The 21801-nt window shown below is 43.0% G+C and overlaps 1 protein-coding gene across 1 annotated transcript in view; it reads right to left on the reverse strand.

The window, feature by feature from the left end:
• Positions 1–4753: 4753 nt before the first annotated feature.
• Positions 4754–21801, reverse strand: part of Mtch2 (mitochondrial carrier 2) — a 28064-nt gene continuing 11016 nt past the window's right edge. The window contains exons 5-13 of the mRNA XM_042676063.1: positions 21721–21783; positions 16939–16996; positions 16557–16608; positions 16076–16135; positions 14320–14413; positions 12892–12939; positions 10374–10441; positions 8216–8291; positions 4754–5243 (exon numbers count right to left, since the gene is read on the reverse strand). Of these exons, the coding sequence (XP_042531997.1) occupies positions 5157–5243; positions 8216–8291; positions 10374–10441; positions 12892–12939; positions 14320–14413; positions 16076–16135; positions 16557–16608; positions 16939–16996; positions 21721–21783 (606 nt within the window). The 3' untranslated portion in view covers positions 4754–5156. The remainder of the gene's footprint in view (positions 5244–8215; positions 8292–10373; positions 10442–12891; positions 12940–14319; positions 14414–16075; positions 16136–16556; positions 16609–16938; positions 16997–21720; positions 21784–21801) is intronic.

Here is a 21801-nt window from a genome sequence, read left to right on the forward strand (position 1 = left end):
AAGTGGATGTTATGAAATTTTCTGCCATCCACGTTGTCATTGTCATTTAGAGAGTGAGCCAGTTTAGTTTTTGGAAGTACTGGGGAGGCAAGCACTTTATCCTCTGAGCCATTCTCCCAGCCCGAGGGAGAAAGTTTGGTCCTCATCTGACCACCTCAAGAGGCTTCATGTTTTCTGAGTACTTCAGATCACAACTGTCCCTGCCTACTACTTCGTCTTACCGATCTCTGAAGCCATCCTCTATTTGAAAATATTCTTCAGGTTTGTGCCAAGTTGGTTTTAGAACACGTTTTGACATGCAATTTGCCTAGCTGGGGTTTTGACAAGTGATTTGGGGTCCTGACTTTCACTTAGAAGCCGAGGCATTTTGTTTCACAGCCGTGGGAGATGGCAGTCCATCTAGGGGGATGTGCAGACTCACACCCTCCCAGGCCGTGGCCTGGCAGCAGTGGAAGAGGAAGCTGTCACGGCAAAGTTGGCTGGAAGGAAAACCTGAGATTTACCCAAGAAGAACCTGTTTTTTGGTTGATGGCAAAGAACCTCTTACCTTTCCGCCTGGGACAAAAATCAGAATAGAGGTTTTGGACTCTTCATCTAGAAACGACAGATGGAGGATCAACAGAAAGGGGGAAAATATTTGCATGTTTCTCCACTACTGGAGTAAATACAGGGCCCCCTGCACAGGCAAGTGCTCTACCTAGCCCTTTTTGTCTAGCCCTTCTGTCTACTCTGTGTGTGTGGGGGGGGGGGGGGAGGGGGGTGCATGTGTGCGCACACACACACACTGGCATTTGAACTGCCCTCAGTTCAGATTTTTCACTCATGGCGGGTTCTCTACCATTTGAGCCATACTTCCACTCTACTCTGTGAAGGCTTTCTGATGGTTAACTGGAGATGAGTCTCATGGGTTTGTCTGTCAGAGATGGCTCTGAATGCACGTCTCATCTCAGTCTCCTCAGTAACTAAGATTATAGTATGAGCCACCAGCACCTGGCTTGTGTAATTTTTGAGACAGGGTCTTGCCAGCTTCCCAGACAGTCCTTCAACTCATGATCCTTCTTGCCTCTTCCTCCCAGCTGGGATCGCTGGCTACCTCTCCCAGCAGTGTCTTCAGATAAACCTAAACATGTGCGACCAGGAGATAAAACACTTGTTTTTCTTACATCTGAAAAACAGAAGTCCCCGCTAGACTTTTTTTTAAATTTTTTTTGGGTCCAGTCATGGGGCCTGAACTCTGTCCCTCAGCTCTTCAGCTCAAGGCTAGCTTTACCACTTGATCCACAGCATCACTTCCGGCTTTTTTCTTTTTGCTTATGTGGTGCTGAGGAATCGAACCCAGGGCCTCATGCATGCAAGGCAAGCGCTCTACCACTGAGCCACCTTCCCAGCCCACCGCTAGACTTTCTTATGCACCTAGGGAGGCCCAGCCCATACATACAAGGGCATTTTAGAAGAATCCCAAGAGGCATTGGGGCTCAGGTCACTTGCAATAAACATTACTATCCAAATCTATTAGAACCTCAATCTGCTGAACGGATGGCATGCTTTAGAGAAACCCTTGCCACACTGCTTAGCCCTTCACCCATACACACCATTATAACCTAGAAAAGTAGTGGTGATCTCTTCTGTTTTCAGCTGCTTACTTTGGGGTTCACTGTTCTGACTACAAATGCAAGACCTTTTTGATCATATGTAAAGATTATACATTGGCTTATTGGTCACTTTTTTCTCAGCATTTTATTATCATGAAGCATTAAAATTACCTTGAATCCAACTCTAAAATTTGCTATCTGAACCTGCTTTTCTATCATCCATCCATCCATCCATCTACCTACCTAATTTTTTTTGTTGGTTGTGAGGCTTGAACTCTGGGCCTGGGAGCTGTCCCTGAGATCTTCAGCTCAAGGTGAGCACTCCATCACTTGAACCACAGTGTCACTGGTGGTTAACTGGAGATGAGTCTCACAGATGTTCCTGCCTGGGCTGGCTTTGAACCATGATCCTAGATTTCAGCATCCTGAGTAGCTAGGATTATAGGCATGCACCACTAGGCACCTGGTGATTTTCTGTATTTTTAAATGGGGATAAGAACCTTACCAAAAATTGTGAAGAAACTTACAGAAGCTTGGCAGTTACTTTTCAATGTGTTCCTCTTCTTGCCATTTACCTGTCACAGTACCTTAAACTAACCATCTTCACCTCTTTTGTTATTGCTACTTAGACAGCTGATTTTCTTTTTTTTTTTTTTTTTTTTTTGTCGGTCGTGGAGCTTGAACTCTGGGCCTGGGCGCTGTCCTTCAGCTCTTCAGCTCAAGGCGAGCACTCTACCACTTGAGCTACAGCGCCACTTCCAGTTTTCTGGTGGTTTATTGGAGATAGGAGTCTCACGGTCTCTCCTGCCCGGGCTGGCTTTGAACCGCGATCCTCAGATCTCAGCCTCCTGAGTAGCTAGGATTACAGGCGTGAGCCACCAGCGCCCGGCTTGACAGCTGATTTTCTTAAAGCCCAGTTAGGCTTTTTTCCCTGAGACAGGGTATTGTTATATGTAACCCAAGCCGTATAGCCTTTGATTTTCTTTTTTGTCGGTCATGGGGCCTGAACTCTGGGCATGGGTGCTGCCCCTCAGCTCTTCAGCTCAAGGCTAGCGCTCTACCACTTGAGCCACAGTGCCACTTCCGGCCTTTTCTGCTTACATGGTGCTGAGGAATCAAACCCAGGGTCTCATGCATGCAGGGCAAGCACTCTACCACTAGCCACCTTCCCAGCCCTCCTTTAGTTGTTTTTCAGATAAGGTCTTTTGCTTTTTTTCCCCCTAGGCTAGCCTTGAACCTCAATCCTACCTATACTTCCAATGTAGCTGGAATTACAGTGAGTAACCATGCTGGCTAGTTCTTTGGTTTTTTTCTTCTTCTTTTTGGTGTCATGGGACTTGAGCTCAAGAGCCTGGGCACTGTTCCTGAGCTTTTTTGCTCAAGTTAGTGCTCTACCACTTGAGCCACAGCACCACTTCTGGTTTTCTGGTGGTTAATTGGAGATAGGAGTCTCACAGACTTTCCTGCCCAGGCTGACTTTGAACCATGATCCTCAGATCTCAGCCTCCTGAGTAGCTAGGATTACAGGCAGGCTCTATCAGTACCTGGCTCTTTGTGATTGTGTTTGTGTATGTATGTGTATGTGCAGGACCTAGGGCTTGAATTCAGGGCATAGGTGCTGTCCCTGAGCTTTCACTGCTCAAGGCTAGTGCTCTACCATTTGAGCCACAGCTTCACTTCTGGCTTGCTGCTGGCTAATTGGAGATAACCACTTTCTTGCCTAGGCTGGTTTTGAATTGCAATCCTCAGATCTCAGCTTCCTGACTAGCTAGGAGTTCAGGCATCAGCTTTCAGCACCCAGCTGGGATGATTCTTGTTAACTTTTTTTTGCCTAAGGCTGATCTTGAACAGCAATCCTATTGGTCCTATCTCTACCTCCCAAGAAGTTGAGATACCTATACTTCAGACTTTTATGTTAAAGCTCATAATTTTATATCAGTTCATAGGTTATATCCTCCCCCCCTCAATGTAAACATTGTATGGAACAAGACTTTTTTCTTCAGTGCTGAGGATTGAACCCAGGCCCTCTACCTTTGAACTACCTCTCCGGCACCATATACTATATTAGTACTCTGACTGAGCAACCCACCTTGGTGGACAGAGCCTTGCTGCCCTCTAGTGGTAGATTTGTTATCATCACCAGACATGCGAGGAACAGGCAGATATGTATGTGCACAGACGCCACAGGATAAACATGGCATTTTCCTAGATCATCTTTACTTGAAGAGTTTTGGGAGAAAAAAGTAGGTAATGCAAAACATTTTTATATTAAAACAATGCAGATAATATTGAATAGAATATAAAATTTACATTACTTTTTGAGACAAAGTACTTTTTACATCAAAGACATTTCAAGCTAAGCTACTCATGAGCGGAAGGGAGTAAGACCCTGCGTGCTCATGCTGTCTAATATGGACACTGCCGCTCTGATAGAGAAGTTTAGAAGCAGCAAATTAAGTGCTTACTCATTTGGCAAAGTACCAGTGAATTATTTAAATAAGTAAAACCATAGGCTTTCTCATTTGCTTTTAAAAGGCCTGAGTAAAATAAGAGCTTTCTGCTTGAGTTGAATTTTGTCCTTCTGAAGTGAGTTTTCCTCCCATAAATGACAAGTAACATGCCTGGCTGTGGGTATGACATGCGGGTGGATGGTCTCCTAAGCGCTCTGTGGACTTAGGTCCACATTACCAGATACAGATTTACAAATACACCTACCAAGGTGTCATCAGGAATGAAAAAATGAACTACTCACCTCCTGCAATGAAAAAAGGAAACAAAACAAAAACTTTAGGAACAAAAGCCTATACACAATGAGAACATCTAATGGTGGCGTGTAGGGAGTGCTGCTGTAGTATCAGTCTTCACATTTCATGTGAAAGCAAACTTCTTGGGGGAGGGGGAGAAAAGCCATCATACTTACTCTCCAATTTTTGCTTATTCTTGGATGTCCTTTTTCTTTGTGGTTGGTGACAAGTTTTTCCTTTATAATAATATACTGAAGGTGTGAAGCCTTCATGTAGAGCTTTGCTATGGACGTTTAACACGGCATGTTTGGGAAGTATGAGAGATACGGTTCATCGACCATGCTTAGAAGCACACAATGGGAGGCAGACTGGTGCATGCTGCCGATTTTTAGGGTCTACTTAAGAAAAGGCAATTCATAACCTCCTACACAGCATGTCCTTTTAATTCTCTTAGGTTTTACAGAGTTAGTCTTTCTTACTGGCATTCTATTCTTCATTTTATGAAGTCTTAAATTAGGACTCAAATCACATGACAACCTGCTTGTACCTAAAGGAAAATACAAATTTTTTTTTTCTGTTTAAGTAAAACAAGAATCTAGAGCAAAAACGTCCCAATCCAGAATAACTACAGGGGGAGTATCAGTGGTAAAGGATGTTGTGCTGGGAAAAAGAACAAAAAAGGCAGACACCAATCACCTCCATTTTCCCAAGATTAAATGATTATTAAAAAAGCGCGCCACACTGTATAGAAATCAACATTCTCTCCCATAATTCTGTGCATCTGGGACTATAGAAATGTCACTGTCCCTGCCCCACATCTTCAAATTAACATTCTCAGGTCATAACAATAAGTCTTCCCACAGGGGACCTTCCGGAAAAACAAGCTATTTCCTCGGCTCATATTTCCCTGGAAAACAAAACAAGACAGAAATAAAGTCTGGCAGAAAGGTAAGGTCAATTAATCCAAATCAGCAGGGATCTAACTGGTCATGTTTCTGGGGAACATGATTAAAATGACAGAAACAGAGCTGGGACCACCAATTATGAATAGCCTGAGCTACTATAGAATTAACAAGTGTTTTTTTCTTTTCAATCCTGGGGCTTGAACTCAGGGTCTGGTCACTGTCCCTGAGCGTCTTTTATTCAAGCCTCGCACTCTACCACTTGAGCCACAGAGCCACTTCCAGCTTTTTCTGCGTGAGTGATACTGAGGAATACAACCCAGGGCTTCATGCATGCTAAACAAGTAATCTACCACTAGGCCACATTCCCAGCCCCTAACAAATGTTTCTCATCCACAAGGGAGAGTTTCTTTGCACTCAGAACACTCACTATGGATTTGGGCTTTAGCGCTTCCTGGATCGTCCTATGTGTCAATAAATGTTAAGTTACTTACAACAGGGTCCAAACACTCAAGTAAGTGTAGCTTATACCTTTTTATTTTTCTCCCCTGAAGGGCTGGGAAACAAACCTAGGGCTATAAAAGTGCTCTGTTATTTATGTTTTTTTTTTTTCCCTCCTTTGTGGTACTGAGGTTTGAACTCTGAGCCTCCATACTTAATTGCTAGGCTGGCACCACTTGAACCACATCTTCCGCCTTGATTTTTGCTGGTAATTTTGGAAATGAGTCTACTGAAATTTCTTCTCTGTTAGGATTACAGTCATGGGTCACCAGTAATCGACTTACTATTGGTATTTTTAATGAAATGGTCAGGTTTCTAAGGAGAACTTTAAAAATCTTACAATTAAAGTAAGAAAATTCTAAGCTCATGTGACTAGACAGCTTGTGTTTGAATCCTGGCATTCCCACATATGGTTTGCGAAAGTCTGGTATACAGAGCTGACATTAAGATGCTCTTGACCCTAATTTCTCCCTATGGGAAACAAGATTGTAAATGTTCATATGGTTATTTTCAGAATGCCACAGAAAGCTCTTAGCACTATGACTCACATACCACTAATGCCTAATCCTGATTTGCTATGTCAAGCACTCATAGAAGCAACTGTTCCTGGGTGAGGAGAGTCTGATACCTAACCCATTCTGTACTTTCTTCTCATAACAGGGGGCTAATTAGAAAGTAAAGCAAGGGGCTGGGAATGTGGCTTAATGGTAGAGTGCTTGCCTAGCATGCATGAAGCCCTGGGTTCGATTTCTCAGTATCACATAGACAGAAAAGCTGGAAATGGTACTGTGGCTCAAGTGGTAGAGCGCCTGCCTTGAGCGCCTGCCCAGGTGCTGAGTTCAAGTCCTAGGACTGGTGCTCCCACCCCCCCAAAAAAAGGAAGAGAAAGTAAAGAAAGGAGTTGGAGGATATAGCTTGGTGGCAGAATATTTGCATACAAAGTACACACAAAAAGTAGGCAGAGGGAGGAATGGATGAGCATGTTGACATGAGTGACATACATCAAGATATGCCACTTCGGCTATTTCTGCTTATGTGATGCTGAGGAATTGAACTCAGGGCCTCATGCATGTGAGGCAAGCAATCTACCACTGAGCAACCTTCCCAGCCCTGATATATTGTATTTGTAAATTGTCTTGTCAAATGGCAACTTTGTATGACTACTTAAAGATAATAAAAACATGTAAAAATTAAGAGTAAGCAAAGAAAGGCCATCTTTCCTTTTATGGGGGGACAGTACTGGAGTTTGAACTTAGGGCCTTGCAAATACCACTGAATCACACCTCCAGCTTCCAACTTTCAAATGAGGATCACACTAGAAAACTATCCACAAAATTCCCTATTGCTGAGCAAAGCACTGGTGATTCATGCCTATAATCCTAACTACTTAGGAAGCTGAGATCTGAGGACTGCTGCTTGAAGCCAGTCTGGGTAGGAAAGTCTGTGAGACTCTTATCTCCAATTAATCACAGAAAAAGCTGGAAGTGGTGCTGTAGCTCAAGTGGTAGAGTGCAAGCCTGAGCAAAAGGAGCTTAGGGACAGCGTCCAGCAATAGATGCATACATAGATAGATAAATAGATAAATAAATCAATCTCTGGGTTTGATCCAGAGCACTGGGAAGGAAAAAAAAAAGGTCTAACTTCTAGAATGTAAGGCAGAATGTTCACAGTATGTCTATACTGAGATCAGATTTACACAGTGACATCTTGGACATGTGCTCCGATCAACACTTAGGCTTTTTCATTCAGAATCTAGGCTGGGGAGTCTGACCCTTCTGAACAAAGGCCTTTTTAAAAAAATGTATCATTGATGCTACAAAATGATTCAAAGAACTTTTTTTGTGTGCCTGTCCTGGGCTTGAATTCAAGGTCTGGACACTGTCCCCAAGCTTTTGTGCTCCTGGCTAGCACTCTACCATTTGACCACAGTTCCATTTTTTTTTTTTTTGGGTCCAGTCATGGGCTTGAACTCTGTGCCTGGGCGCTGTCTCTCAGCTCTTCAGCTCAAGGCTAGCGCTCTACCACTTGAGCCACAGCGCCACTTCTGGCTTTTTTTTTCTGCTTATGTGGTGCTGAGGAATCGAACCCAGGGCCTCATGCATGCAAGGCAAGCGCTCTACCACTGAGCCACCTTCCCAGCCTCTCATTTTCAGTTTTTTAAATTGATTGATTGGACATAAGAGTCTCATGGACATTCCTGCTTGGGTTGGCTTTGAACCATGATCCTTAGATCTCAGCCTCCTAAATTCAGCTAAGATTACAGAAGTAAGCCACCAGTGCCTGGCTATAAATTCTTCTTCATTTTATCTGCTGATAATTTTAAGCATTATATTTTTATTATTATGTTAGAGTCACTTTTGAACACTGTAAAGAACACATTAATTAGTAGTTAAAGAGTAAACTATAAGAGTTATCAACTGTGATGAATCATTACTTAAGAAAATAAGAGCAAAATGCGAGCACAAGGTAGAAATACCTCTTTTTGCAGCATGTACCAGCAATCTATCCAAGAAGTATATAGTGGGGAGTAAGGAGGGGATCCACCAGCAAGCCTGAAAGAGAAAAAAAGATTAGCTAGTCATGCCAATGTTTATAAAATGTTCTCTCAAGAGTTTGACAGGAGCTGGGAATGTGGCTTAGTGGTAGAGTGCTTGCCTAGCATGCATGAAACTCTGGGTTCAATTCCTGAATACTATATAAACAGAAAAGCTGAAGTGGACCTCTGGCTCAAGTGGTAGAGTACTAGCCTTGAACAAAAAGAAGCTCAGGGACAGTGCCTAGGCCCTGAGTTCAAGCCCTACGACTGGCCAAAAAAAATAAGAGAGTCTGATAAATTTTGACGAAATATTTCCTACCAGAGAGGCAGTTTTAGTGCTAACAAAATGAATTCTATTAAAGATCAAGCATGCTGCATATTTTACAATACAAAGAAACTTCAATCTTTTTTTTTTTTTTTTGCTAGTCTTGGGGCTTGAACTCAGGGCCTGAGCACTGTCTCTTCTTTTGCTCAAGAATAGCACTCTACCACTTGAGCCTCAGTGCCACTTCCAGCCTGTTGTTTATGTGGTGGTGAGGAATTCAACCCAGGGCTTCATGCATGTTAGGCACAAGCACTGCATTCTACCACTAAGCCACATTCCCAGCCCCAAAAAACTTCAATCTTATTTTTGACATGGTGAGTTTTTTCATTAGTGGAAACATGAAATATTATAATATAGCAGTATCATGACTAATCAGCAGGGTAAGAGAATTACAAACCAACTCTGTTCACAAATATGACAAGAGATTCAAGTGTTGCTGACTATATGTTCCTAACTGGATAATATCCAAAATCACTTCTTTTTGAAAAATCTGGAAGAAAAGATAACTAACTCATTTTTCAAGTACGCTCTGGGCTATCATGTAGCAGCTACTTTAAAAATAAAAAAGCATGGGGCCTGGAAGGTGGCTCAGTGGTAGGGTGCTTGCCTCGCATGCATTAGATTCTGGGTTTGATCCCTTAGTACCACACAAGCAGAAAAAGCCAGAAGTAGTGCTGTGGCTCAAGTGGTAGAGCGCTAGCCTTGAGCTAAAGGGCTCAGGTATAGCGCCCAGGCCCAAAGTTCAAGTCCCATGACAAACAAAACAAAGCACATAAAACGAAAGCCAGGCAGCACCTGTGGCTCATACCTGTAATCCTATCAACTCAAGGCTGAGATCTGAGGATCACAATTTAAAGCCAGCCCAGGTAGGAAAGTCTCTGAAACTCTCATTTCCAATTAACTACCAAAAAGCCAGAAGTGGAGCTATGGCTCAAGTGTTAGAATGCTGCCTTGAGCAAAAAAGCTCAGGGACAGAGCCTAGGTTCTGAGTTCAAGGCCCAGCACAAAACAAAACAAAACAAAACAAAACTGTACTGTACTGTCAAAATAAATAAATGAGTAAATTGCTGGGAGCATACAGGAAAAAAAAACCCAGGAGTTTAATAGACCTACCTTTATTTCCCCTTTGCCTACATTTTTTTTTTTTGTCAGTTGTGGGGCCTGAACTCCGGACCTGGGTGTTATCCCTCAGCTCTTCAGCTCAAGGCTAGTGCTCTACCACTTGGGCCATAGTACCACTTCCAGCCTTTTCTGCTGATGTGGTGCTGAGAAATCGAACCCAAGGCCTCATGCATGCAAGGCAGGCACTCTACAATGAGCTACCTTTCTAGCCCCCGCCTACATTTCTAATAGAACTGGCTCTGCCTATCAGCTAACTACCAGGATAAGAAATGCAGCTGGGGGCTGGGAATGTGGCTTAGTAGAGTGCTTGCCTAGCATGCATGAAGCCCTAGAATCGATTCCTTAGTACTATATGAACAGAAAAAGCCAGAAGTAGCACTGTGGCTCAAGTGGTACAGTGTTATCTTTGAGCAAAAGAAGCTCAGGGACAGTGCCCAGGCCCTGAGTTCAAGCCCCAAGACTGGCAAAAAAAGAAAAGAAAAAAAGAAATGCAGTTGGTGGGACAGGAGGCTCTACCTCAGTGGGAGAGTATTTGCCTAGTATGAGGCCCTGAGTTCAGTCCTCAGAAATACACATGCGCACACACACCCATGCATGCATACATGCACATGTGCAAACACACACACACTATAAGGAATACAAAGTACTTACCCGCAGTTGTTGACAGCCATAAGATTAGATACAAGCACAAAGGGATAGGTCAACATACTGGCAAAGAACTGTAAAATGACAAAACAGACACCTAAGTTATTAGACTATTAATATAAGAACATCAGATTTGTTCTTATATTCCTCTTTCCCTTCCCTTGCTTTTCAGTACCTGGAAAGCCTCTCATTTTTGGGCCTGGACATGCCTGTACTATACTAATAACATTTTAACAGAAGGCCAGAGAACTCCTTTAGTCTTTGGACTGAGTCTTCATTTAAGTAAAACTGAACATTATTTACGGGGGGAAAAAGTGTAACATACAAATAAAACATTTCAAGCCGGGCGCTGGTGGCTCACGCCTGTAATCCTAGCTACTCAGGAGGCTGAGATCTGAGGATCGTGGTTCAAAGCCAGCCCGGGCAGGAGAGACCGTGAGACTCTTATCTCCAATAAACCACCAGAAAACTGGAAGTGGCGCTGTTGCTCAAGTGGTAGAGCGCTCGCCTTGAGCTGAAGAGCTGAGGGACAGCGCCCAGGCGCAGAGTTCAAGCCCCACGACCGACAAAAAAAAAAAAAAAAAAAAAATAAAACATTTCAAAATACTTCTGATGAAAATAACAGCATAAACAAGCATAGACATCCTTCAAAGATGATGGAAATGAAAAGTCAACTACTGGCTAGGTTTGGTAGCATTGCTCATCATCCTAGCTACTTAGAAGGCAGAGGTAAGTTTACTTAAGTTAAAAATCAGTTGGAGGGCCAGGTGCTAGGGGCTCATGCCTGTAATCCTAACTACTCAGGAGCCTGAGATCTGAGGATTGCAGTTCAAAGCCAGCCCAGGCAGGAAAATTTGGGAGACTCTTATCTCCAATAAACCACCAGAAAAACCCGAAATGACACTGTGGCGCAAGTGGTAGAGTGCTGAAGAGCTGAGGGTCAGTGCCCAGGCCCCAATTTCAAGCCCTAGGACTGGCCAAAAAGAAAAAAAAGAAAAAAAAAAGAAAGTCCTTGATATGCTTTTCTACAATTAACCACCAGAAAAATCAAACTATAGCTGTGGCACAAAGTGGTAGAGTCCTAGTTTGAGCATAAAAGCTCAGGGACAGTACCTAGGCACTGAGTTCAAGCCCCATTACCTCCCACCCCCAAAAAATAAATCAGCTAGGGTCTGCTGGGCGCCAGTGGCTCATGCCTGTAATCCTAGCTATTTAGGAAGCTGAGTTCTGAGGATCGTTGTTTGAAGTCAGCCAGGGCAGGAAAGCCCATGAGACTATTATCTCCAATAAACTATAAAAATTAATAATAATAATAATAATTGGACATAGAGCTATGGCTCAAATGATAGAGCTCTATCCCTGAGGTAAAAAAATCAGTTCAATGAGCCTTGAGCTGAATTACTCAGGGACAGCTCCCAGGCCTAGAGCTCAAGCCCCATGACTGACAAAAAAAAAAAAAAAAAGAGAGAGAGAGATCTTTCATGCGATTGTTTCTAACATATTTATAAGATTATGTCTTTGTTACTTTGGATGTCCCTCCCCCATGGTATAATCCCTGCTCTCACTATATATGATGTTGGTATATGTGGAGGGGAAGGGAAAAAACCAATCGTTAAAACAGGGATACAGGAGGACCCGTTCCAACAATGAGATGTACAAGTCGTTATGTAGAAAAACTTTACAGTTTTGGTGGGGGGGACGAGGGGGGGGAATACGAAGGGATGGGAAGGGGAAACAAAGGAGGAGGCTACAATGCTTGATAAGAAATGTGCTCATTATCTTACACATGTAATTGTAACCCCTCTGTACAGTATTTTCACAATAAAAAAAAAAAAGAAAAAAAGCAGCTCAGAAACAGCGCCTGGGCTCTGAGTTCAAGTCCCAGGACTGGCACTAAACAAACAAATAAATATCAGTCTGGGCAACACAGTGAGACTCTGCCTCAAATAAAAACAACAACAACCAACAACAAAGCCTACCACAAACAAGAGAAACCCCAAATTGAATGCTAGTGGCTCACACCTATAATCTTAGTTACTCAGGAGGCTATGCTCTGAGGCGCTTGCTTCAGAACCAGTCTAAGCAGACAAGACTACAGGACTCATTTCCAACTAACCAGCAAAAAGCTAGAAGTGGATGTGTGGCTCAAGTGGTACCGCATCAGCCGTGAGCAGAAAGAGCCAAAGGAGAGAGCAAGCTCCTGAGTTCAAGCCCCAGTATAGGCAAAAGAAAAAAAAAAAAGTAAACTAGTCAACTACTGCCAAGAAGTTGTCTGGAGTGGATGAGCAGGATAGAGGCTCACACATCCCCTTGGAAAGCCAAACAGCACCAAACCAGGTGGGCTGTACTGATGCAGTGAGACATCAACTGCGTTATCTTACCTCTGATAAACATTAACAAACGTGAGGGAGCTGTCCAGCGGGACATCTGCTGGCTTTAAGGCAATGATCAAACAGGCCAGGTTTAAACGAAAAACAAAACAAAACTATTCCTAGGTTAATAAGAAGAATATAAAAAAACTTACTCCTGTGACAGCTTGGGAATAACTTTTCATTTCATTCATGGTAGAAACCTAAAACAGGAAAAGAGCTTATCAGAATAAACCAAAACATTAAGCTGATAGTAAATGAATTGCTCACAAGCACACCAATATATCTTATAGTCTCATTATTTCAAAAACAAGAGTAGTAAGCCCAAGATCAGAAAACCGTTTCCATTTCCTGGAAACTTTTGCTTATAGTACATCCAAGGTACAATTCACTTTCTGTATAGCGCTCGCTTTGTGAAAGATGCGGTGGCAAAGTTCCATCACTATACTCACACTCCTTGGTGTGTTCAATATTCCACCTTGTGATGGAGTTGCCCGGCTCAAGCTGACGTTTCTACAAAGACCAATATTAAGAGTGCCCTAACATTCCAGATAACACAGAAAACTCTGGAGACACTGTGTAACTGTCCTCTGCTTCACTGTATGTTGTAAAATTAGGGATCAATAAAAAAGTTATCTTGAAGCCGGGTGCGGGTAGCTCACGCCTGTAATCCTAGCTACTCAGGAGGCTAAGATCTGAGGACTGCAGTTCAAAGCCAGCCCGGGCAGGAAAGACCGTGAGATTCCTATCTCCAATAAACCACTAGAAAACTGGAAGTGGCACTGTAGCTCAAGTGGTAGAGCACTTGCCTTGAGCTGAAGAGCTGAGGGACAGCTCCCAGGTCCAGAGTTCAAGGCCCATGACCGACCAAAAAAAAAAAAAAAAAAAAGTGATCTTGGGGGCTGGGAAGGTAGCTCAGTGGTAGAGTGCTTGCCTTGCATGCATGAGGCCCTGGGGTTGATTCCTTATTACCACATTAGCAGAAAAAAGCCAGAAGTGGTGCTGTGGCTCAAGTGGTAGAGCACTAGCACTGAGCAGAAGAGCTGAGGGACAGCACCCAGGCCCAGAGTTCAAGCCCCACAACAGACAAAAAAAAAAAAAAAAAAGAAAAGTGATCTTGAGGGCTGGCTGCGAATGTGGCTTAATGGTAGAGTGCTTGCCTAGCACGCATGAAGCCCTGGGTTTGATTCTTCAGTACCACATAAACAGAAAAAGCTGGAAGTGATGCTGTGGTTCAAGTAGTAGAGTGCTAGCCTTGAGCAAAAGGAAGCTCAGGGACAGTGCCCAGGCCTCAATTCAAGCCCCAGGACTGGCCCCCAAAAAAGTGATCTTGAAGCCGCCCATAGTGAGTGACAGGGCTGTGTTTCTTGGGAAAATGCAGTCACACCTTAGGGAATGACAGGCACTCCTCTATGGTACACAGTACGGTTAGGCTTTGGAAAAAATCAACTGATAACTGTAGGCCAAACAATGCTCTTTCTAGCATATTACAAATTGTGGTCTGACTTCTAAAAAGACTGTCAAGTGAATAAAAAAAAAAGGAAAAGCCCACACTAGTGCATCTCACCAAGGTCACCACCTACCCCACTGTCGAGTGCATAGGTGTTGACGAGGTAGGCCAGGGAGTTACAGAGCCACAGAGAAATGATGTCACCTAGGAGGCGAGGAATGAGACCCCTGCATGAAGACACAATAAAAACAAGAATCAATAATATGATCATTAAAGGACAAGCCACACAATACAAACAGTTCTCAGAATTAAGAGATTTCATTGCCTTTGAACAAGGGCAATGAAAAGACATGAAACCCCAGAATCTAGCCCTATAACTAGTTCAGTACGGTTAACACAGCTATATTGGAGGCTAACCTCAAATGACATTTGCTCCCATTTTTTTTTTTTTTGGGCCCGGTGGTGGGGCCTGAACTCTGGGCCTGGGCGCTGTCCCTCAGCTCTTCAGTTCAAGGCTAGCGCTCTACCACTTGAGCCACAGCGCCACTTCCAGCTTTTATTCTTTTTGCTTATGTGGTGCTGAGGAATCGAACCCAGGGCCTCAGGCATGCAAGGCAAGCGCTCTACCACTGAGCCACCTTCCCAGCCCTATTTGCTCCCATTTTAAAAATACAAGTTGGCTACATACCCTTCTGAATTTGGCCAACAGTCCGTCTTACTAGCAATAATAACAAGCAAAGAGGTGCTTTGCAATATATGTGTTTACTAAGCCATTTGCTATTCAAACTTGGCAGGGAAGAAAATGAGAAAAATTACCAAGTGAGAATGGTCCAAATAGATATAGATGAAAGATATCAAAAAACATGTTTCCAGTTGGTGCCAGTGGCTTACATCTGTAATCCTAGATCTCAGGAGGCTGAGATCTGAGGACTGAGGTTTGAAGCCAGCCCAGGCAGGAAAGCCTTATCTCCAATGGACTACCAAAAAGCTGTAAATAAGCTGTGGCTCAAGTTGTAGAGTGCTTGGGCAAAATGTGCTAAGGGACAGTGCCTAGGACCAGAGTTCAAGACACTATACAAGCATACAAAAATAAGATTAAGTAGATACTCTCTGAAAAGTGAAAAGGACCATGTGCTTAATAATAACACAAAGTTTTTGCTAGTAGAATGAATGTATGAGTTAAATTCTACTAACATAAATTCAAACAAAATACAAAATACGGTCTCTTAGAATAAGGAAAATACACATCATAATTTCCCCATTTTTCAAAAATCAACTTTTTTTATTATGTAATTGGGAACTTACGATAGGAGAAAACTTCAAATTAACTTATTCATTAAAAAACAACAACAAATAAAATGCCAGGCACTGGTGGCTCACACCTGTAATTCTAGCTACTCAGGAGGCGAAGATCTAAGGAGATTGAGGTTCAAAGCCAGCCTGGGCAGAAAAGCCTATGAGACTCTTATCTCCAATGAATTGTCAAAAAAAGCCAGAAGAGGAGCTGTGTCAAGTACAGTACTAGTTTTGAGCTGAAAAAACTCAGGAACGGTGTCTAGGGCCTGAGTTAAGCCAGGACTAGCAAAAAAAAAAAACCCAAAAACTAACCGACCAACTCATTTCCAACATTTTTAGAACTGAGGACTGTGGTTCAAGTGGTACAGTACCTGTCTACCTAGTGAAAGATACTGACTTTAAACCCTAGTACTGCCAAAAAAAACCCACAAAACACTTTATATATGTAGGAAAGCAAAGGTTTGGGATCTTGACAGTAACTTTAAGTCAGAGGATTCTAAAGGAGCTTAAAATGTAATAAACCCAGAGAGGACATTTCCCCCAAGAATTATTCATTTTCTGCTCACATACAGATAAATCAACATTTTACTCACGCAAAAAATCCCAGTATGCCCTCTTCCCGATAGATGGTTAATATGGAGTCACAGAGTCCACTAAACACATAGAAGGAAAAGAAAAATACATTAAAATCATTTGGGTGCTATAAACAAGTAATTTCAGTAATCAGTTTGACACTGTCTAATTTATGCCCTCCAGCATCCTTTACATTATCCTAGTAGCCTCTCACACAAAAGATAGTTAAATTCAAAGAAAGTGAAGAAATTAACTTCTAAAGATGGAATATACAGAGTTCAAGCTGAACTTGGATTCAGTGGCTGTGCAATTTCATCTGTGGTTGTGGGTAGACCAACCCACCTGGACTTATTTTTCTATTTTATGTTCTTTTGGTGCAGATCAAATGATACAACATGCATAAACTTGTTCTGTAAATGCTAAGATTCATGAAAATATAAAGTAGTAATAATTTACTACTTTGTTTCAACAGTTATCCATATATAAAAACAAGCCACTTACCAGTACTTCGATTCTCTGCCAATGAATTGTATCATAGATCTCAGAGTGATCACTGTAGAACACAGAGAAAAAGAGCTTAAAAGTGTATTTTGAGGAGGAGGCTACAATGCTTGATAAGAAATGTACTCATTATCTTGCCCATGTAATTGTAACCCCTCTGTACAGTATTTTCGCAATAAAAAATAAAAAAAAAAAAAGTATATTTTGATAGCCCTAAAAACACTGGCTATTTGGAAAAACTGGAGAAAAGCCAAAACAAGCACACAGAAACCATGCAGGCAAAGCACTTCAGTCAACTTTCACATTTGCTCATCTAAGTGGCCAGGAGAGATCAAGTTATAAAAGAAAACAAATTAGATCCAGTTATCAACTGCAAACGTACCATGGAAGGGATGTGTAATGAGGGTAGCAGCAGAACGAGCGATCATCTCTCGAGTTGTCTAGGAACAAGCAACACACATTTCTGAAATCTAAATAAATGACATTCAAATTCCTATGAGAGGGGCTGGGAAGATGGCTCAGTGGTAGAGTGCTTGCCTTGCATGCATGAGGCCCTGCGTTCGATTCCTCAGAACCATATAAGCAGAAAAAGCTGGAAGTGGCGCTGTGGCTCAAGTGGTAGAGTGCTAGCCTTGAGCTGAAGAGCTGAGGGACAGTGCCCAGGCCCAGAGTTCAGGCCTCACAACAGAAAAAAGAAAAAAAAAATTCCTATGAGAAGGAATGTGGGTGGATATTGGTGGCCACAGACCTCCTGCTTTCGTGTCAGGAAGAAGAGCTTGAATGGGACACAATGTAATATTGTTCCCCATTTTGTTTTTTTTTTTTTAAAAAACTCAATGCACAACTAAATCTTGTAACTGTCAAAGACACAGACAATTTTGTAAAATAATATTAAGATTCAGATAGCAGGTTACAAAGACCAATACAAACAGTATTATCCTAACCTTTTATTTTTATTTTTCCAGTTCCGAGTTTGAACTAAGACTTTCTTAGTTTGTGTGTTGTCACTTGATCTATGCTTACAGCCCAGTTTTTTGCTGCTTAATTTAGAGTTTGAATCTCTTGGATTTTTCTGCCTAGATTGGCTTCACCCAGGCTCCAAACTGGGATTCTCCAGATTTCAGTCTCCTCAGAAACTAAGATTATAGGTGTGAACAATGGGTGTCTGACTTCATCCTAATCTGTGGAAAAAGCATTTTCCATAAACACACATCAACATGTTACCAGTAGTCACCTCAGGGTTGTAGTCAGGGTGAATTTGTGTTTGTCATCTCTTAATTTTTTTTGGTCGGTCGTGGGGCCTGAACTCTGGGCCTGGGCACTGTCCCTCAGCTCTTCAGCTCAAGGCTAGTGCTCTACCACTTGAGCCAGAGCACCACTTCTGGCTTTTTCTGCTTATGTGGTGCTGAGGAATTGAACCCAGGGCCTCATGCATGCAAGGCAAGAGCCACCCTCCCAGCCCCTGCCACCTCTTACCTTCTGAAACCTTTCTACAAAGGAGATTTCTGTCATTTTCTCAATTTCACACATACATCAAAAAAGCTAAGAAACAGAATCTCCAGCTGAATCAAACTGTGTTTGTATATAGATTTTTAAATTGCTCCCTCACTGTGAGTGATTTCAGAGATTCTGATGCTGAGGTCAAATGCCCTGCTCTATGTAAACTGTCCCAACAATTTAGGAAGAATAAAACAATTCTGATTTGAGACCACAACCTTGTATCTAAGCAGGCTTTAGAGTTGCTGTGCTGGGCCTAGTTTATTTTTCTAGTCTAGGACTCTGTAAGGAGGAAATAAGAAAAATTAAATCACAACACTGGGTTGTGATTTTAAAAAGCAGGTACTGGGGTTGTAAATGTAGCTGACATTCAGATTGTAGTTAAACACTGTCTGTAGCCTATCAGTTAAGAAACTTCTCACACCCATACTAATGGTAACTCTGAGAAGATACTGTGAAACAGGATAGGCTAACTGAAATTAAAACACAAGTCAGGTGCAGGTGGCTCACACCTGTAATCCTACCTACTCTCAGGAGGCATCTGAGTGTCAAAGTTCAAAGCCAGCCAAGACAGAAAAGTCCATGAGGCTCTTATCTCCAACTAATCACCAAAAAACCCCAAGTGCCACTGAGGCTTGAGGAAAAAGCTAAGGGACGGTACCCAGGTTCTGAGTTCAAACACTAGAACTGGGACACAGACACAGACACAAACTTAAAGCCAGGTACTGTTGGCTCAGGTCTGTAATCCTACTCAGGAGGCTGAGATCTGAGGATCATGGTCAAAGCCAGCCCAAGCAGCAAAGTCTGCCAAGACTCTTATCTCCAACTGACCACCAGAAAACTGGAAGTGGTACTGTGGCTCAAGTGGGAGAGCACTCACCTTGAGCTGAAGAGCTCAGGGACAGCGCCCAGGCCAAGTTCAAGCCCCACGACTACCAAAAAAAAAGTTAAAATAAAAAAATTAATATTACTATATGGGCTGGGAAGGTGGCTCAGCGGTAGAGTGCTTGCCTTGCATGCATGAGGCCCTGGGTTCGATTCCTCAGCACCACATAAGCAAAAAGAAAAAAGCCAGAAGTGGTGCTGTGGCTCAAGTGGTAGAGTGCTAGCCTTGAGCTGAAGAGCTGAGGGACAGCACCCAGGCCCAGAGTTCAGGCCCCATGACTGGACCCAAAAATAAATAAATAAACAAAAAAATTAATATTACTATATCTGTGCTTCTATTCTTTTTGAGGGGCTAAGAGGCTGGAGACCAAGTCTCAATTCTCAGGTTGACCTCAATCTCCTGGGCTCAAGTGGTTGGTCAAGGCATGTGAACTCAGGGCCTAGGAGCCGTCCCTGAGCTCTTTTGTTCAAGTGCTAGCACTCTACCACTTTAAGCCACAGCTCCACTTCCAATTTTTGAATAATTGGAAATAAAAGTCTCATAGAGTTTCCTGCCCAGGCTGGCTTTGAATGTGATCCTCAGATCTCAGCTTCCTGAGTAGCTAGGATTACAGGTGTTAGCCACCAGTGGCTTCAAGTAATCTTTTTTTTTGCCTGTCATAGGACTTGAACACCACCCAGTTGGTGACCCTGAGCTTCTTTTGCTCAAGACTAGCACTTTGCCACTGAGCTACAGCATCACTTCTGGCTTTTTCTGAGAAGTGTATTGGAGATAAGAGTCTCATAGACTTTCCTGCCTAGGCTGGCTTTGATCTGTGATCCTCAGATCTCAGCCTCCTGAGCAGCTAGAAATACAGGTGTGGGCCACTGGTGGCACCTGGTTTCCAGTGATCATTTTGCTTCAGTTTCCTGAATAGCTAGGACTAGCAGCAGATGCATGTCACTAAGCCCCCCTTTGTATCCCTACTTTTCTTTTTTTCAGGCCAAGACCAGTTAGTACCTTAGTACCTGCTGCTTTGGCTCATGGGTTAGCACTCTACAAACTGAGCCATGCCTCCAACCCCTGTATCTCTACTTTTTTTTGGTCGGCCGTGGGGCTTGAACTCTGGGTCTGGGCGCTGTCCCTCAGCTCTTCAGCTCAAGGCCAGCGCTCTACCACTTGAGCTACAGCGCCACTTCCGGTTTTCTGGTGGTTTATTGGAGATAGGAGTCTCACGGTCTCTCCTGCCCGGGCTGGCTTTGAACCACGATCCTCAGATCTCAGCCTCCTGAGTAGCTAGGATTACAGGCGTGAGCCACCAGCGCCCGGCTTGTATCTCTACTTTTTAATGAACTTTGTACCTACATGTGTGTGAACACACAAAGGTATAAAATGTGAAGACTAAGAGTGGTTCTGGGAATAGTGAGTCTGGATGGAACTCAAACCCTTGTGCCCACTAAGAAAGTATTCTACTACTGAGCCACACCCCAGTTCAAGGGTGGTTCTGAAAACTGCAGAAGATGGCCAAGCAGAGGGATGAGTAAGGAAATTATTTCAGAGTTACAATAAAAAAGTGTTTCTGGGGGCTGGGAAGGTGGCTCAGTGATAGAGCGCTTGCCTAGCATGCATGAGGGCCCTGGGTTCGATTCCTCAGCACCACATAAGCAAAAAAGAAAAAAGCCAGAAGTGGCAACTGTGGCTCAAGTGGTAGAGCGCTAGCCTTGAGCTGAAGAGCTGAGGGACAGCACCCAGGCCCAGAGTTCAGGCCCCATGATCAGGAACCCCCCCCCCAAAAAAAGTGTTTCTGGAAAAATATCTAATGTGTAAAAAGCCTGGCTGCTCTTCTAACACTTCTGTGCTTAAGGTTTTTAAACCTTTAGAAGACTTTAAGGCCTAAAGGCATAGATAGCTCAAGTGGTAAATTATTTGCCTACCAAGTGAAAGATCTTGGCTTTAATCTCCCATATGATAAAACAATTAAATAAAAAACACAACCTTTAGTAAAAACCTCTTCCGTTTTAAAGGTTAAATGGGCAAAATGAGTTTCTTTGAATTGGACTTATTTACTCCAAACAGCAAGGACTGCTCCTCTCTGACAGGTTATGCACGTAGAAAAGCCTCATAATTAATTAATTAAGCCAGTACTAGGGCTTGAACTCAGGGCCTCCAGCTCTTGCTGCTTTTTTGCTTATAGTTGATGCTTTTGCTACTTGCACAATGCCTTCATTTCTGGATTTCTTTTTTAAGTTTTTTTTTGGGGGGTCCAGTTGTGGGGCCTGAACTCTGGGCCTAGGTGCTGTCCCTCAGCTCTTCAGCTCAAGGATAGCACTCTACCACTTGAGCCACAGCGCCACTTCTGGCTTTTTTCTTTTTGCTTATGTGGTGCTGAGGAATCGAACCCAGAGCCTCAGCCATGCAAGGTAAGCGCTCTACCACTGAGCCACCTTCCCAGCCCTCACTTCTGGATTTCTGCTGGTTAATTGCAGATAAGTGTCTCAAGGATTTGTCTGGTTAGGTCGATTCCAAACCATAATCCTCAGATCTCAATCTTCTGGCCACTCAGATCTCAGCCACTGGCACCTGGCTTGATTTTTTTTTTAAGACAGGATACTATGCATCCCAGTCTGGTCTGCCTCTGCATCCTAAAAGCTGGAATGCTATCCTGAGTGCTGTGATTGCAGGCATGTGCTACCACACTTGGCAAAAAAGTCCAGTTCAAAGTTCATACATGGAAATACAGGTCTCCTAATCAGGGTTCCACAGTTCTAACACCAGGAAAATAATAAAGAATACATTTCTTACCTCTTTGATAACTCGGTCAAAGGAACATGAGCCTTCTCTATGGAAACTTCCAATTCCTGAATCCTAGAAGTAAAAATCAAA

The sequence above is a fragment of the Dipodomys spectabilis genome, unplaced genomic scaffold, assembly GCF_019054845.1.
Source record: "Dipodomys spectabilis isolate Male_0828 unplaced genomic scaffold, ASM1905484v1 ptg000030l, whole genome shotgun sequence".
NCBI lineage: Eukaryota > Metazoa > Chordata > Mammalia > Rodentia > Heteromyidae > Dipodomys > Dipodomys spectabilis.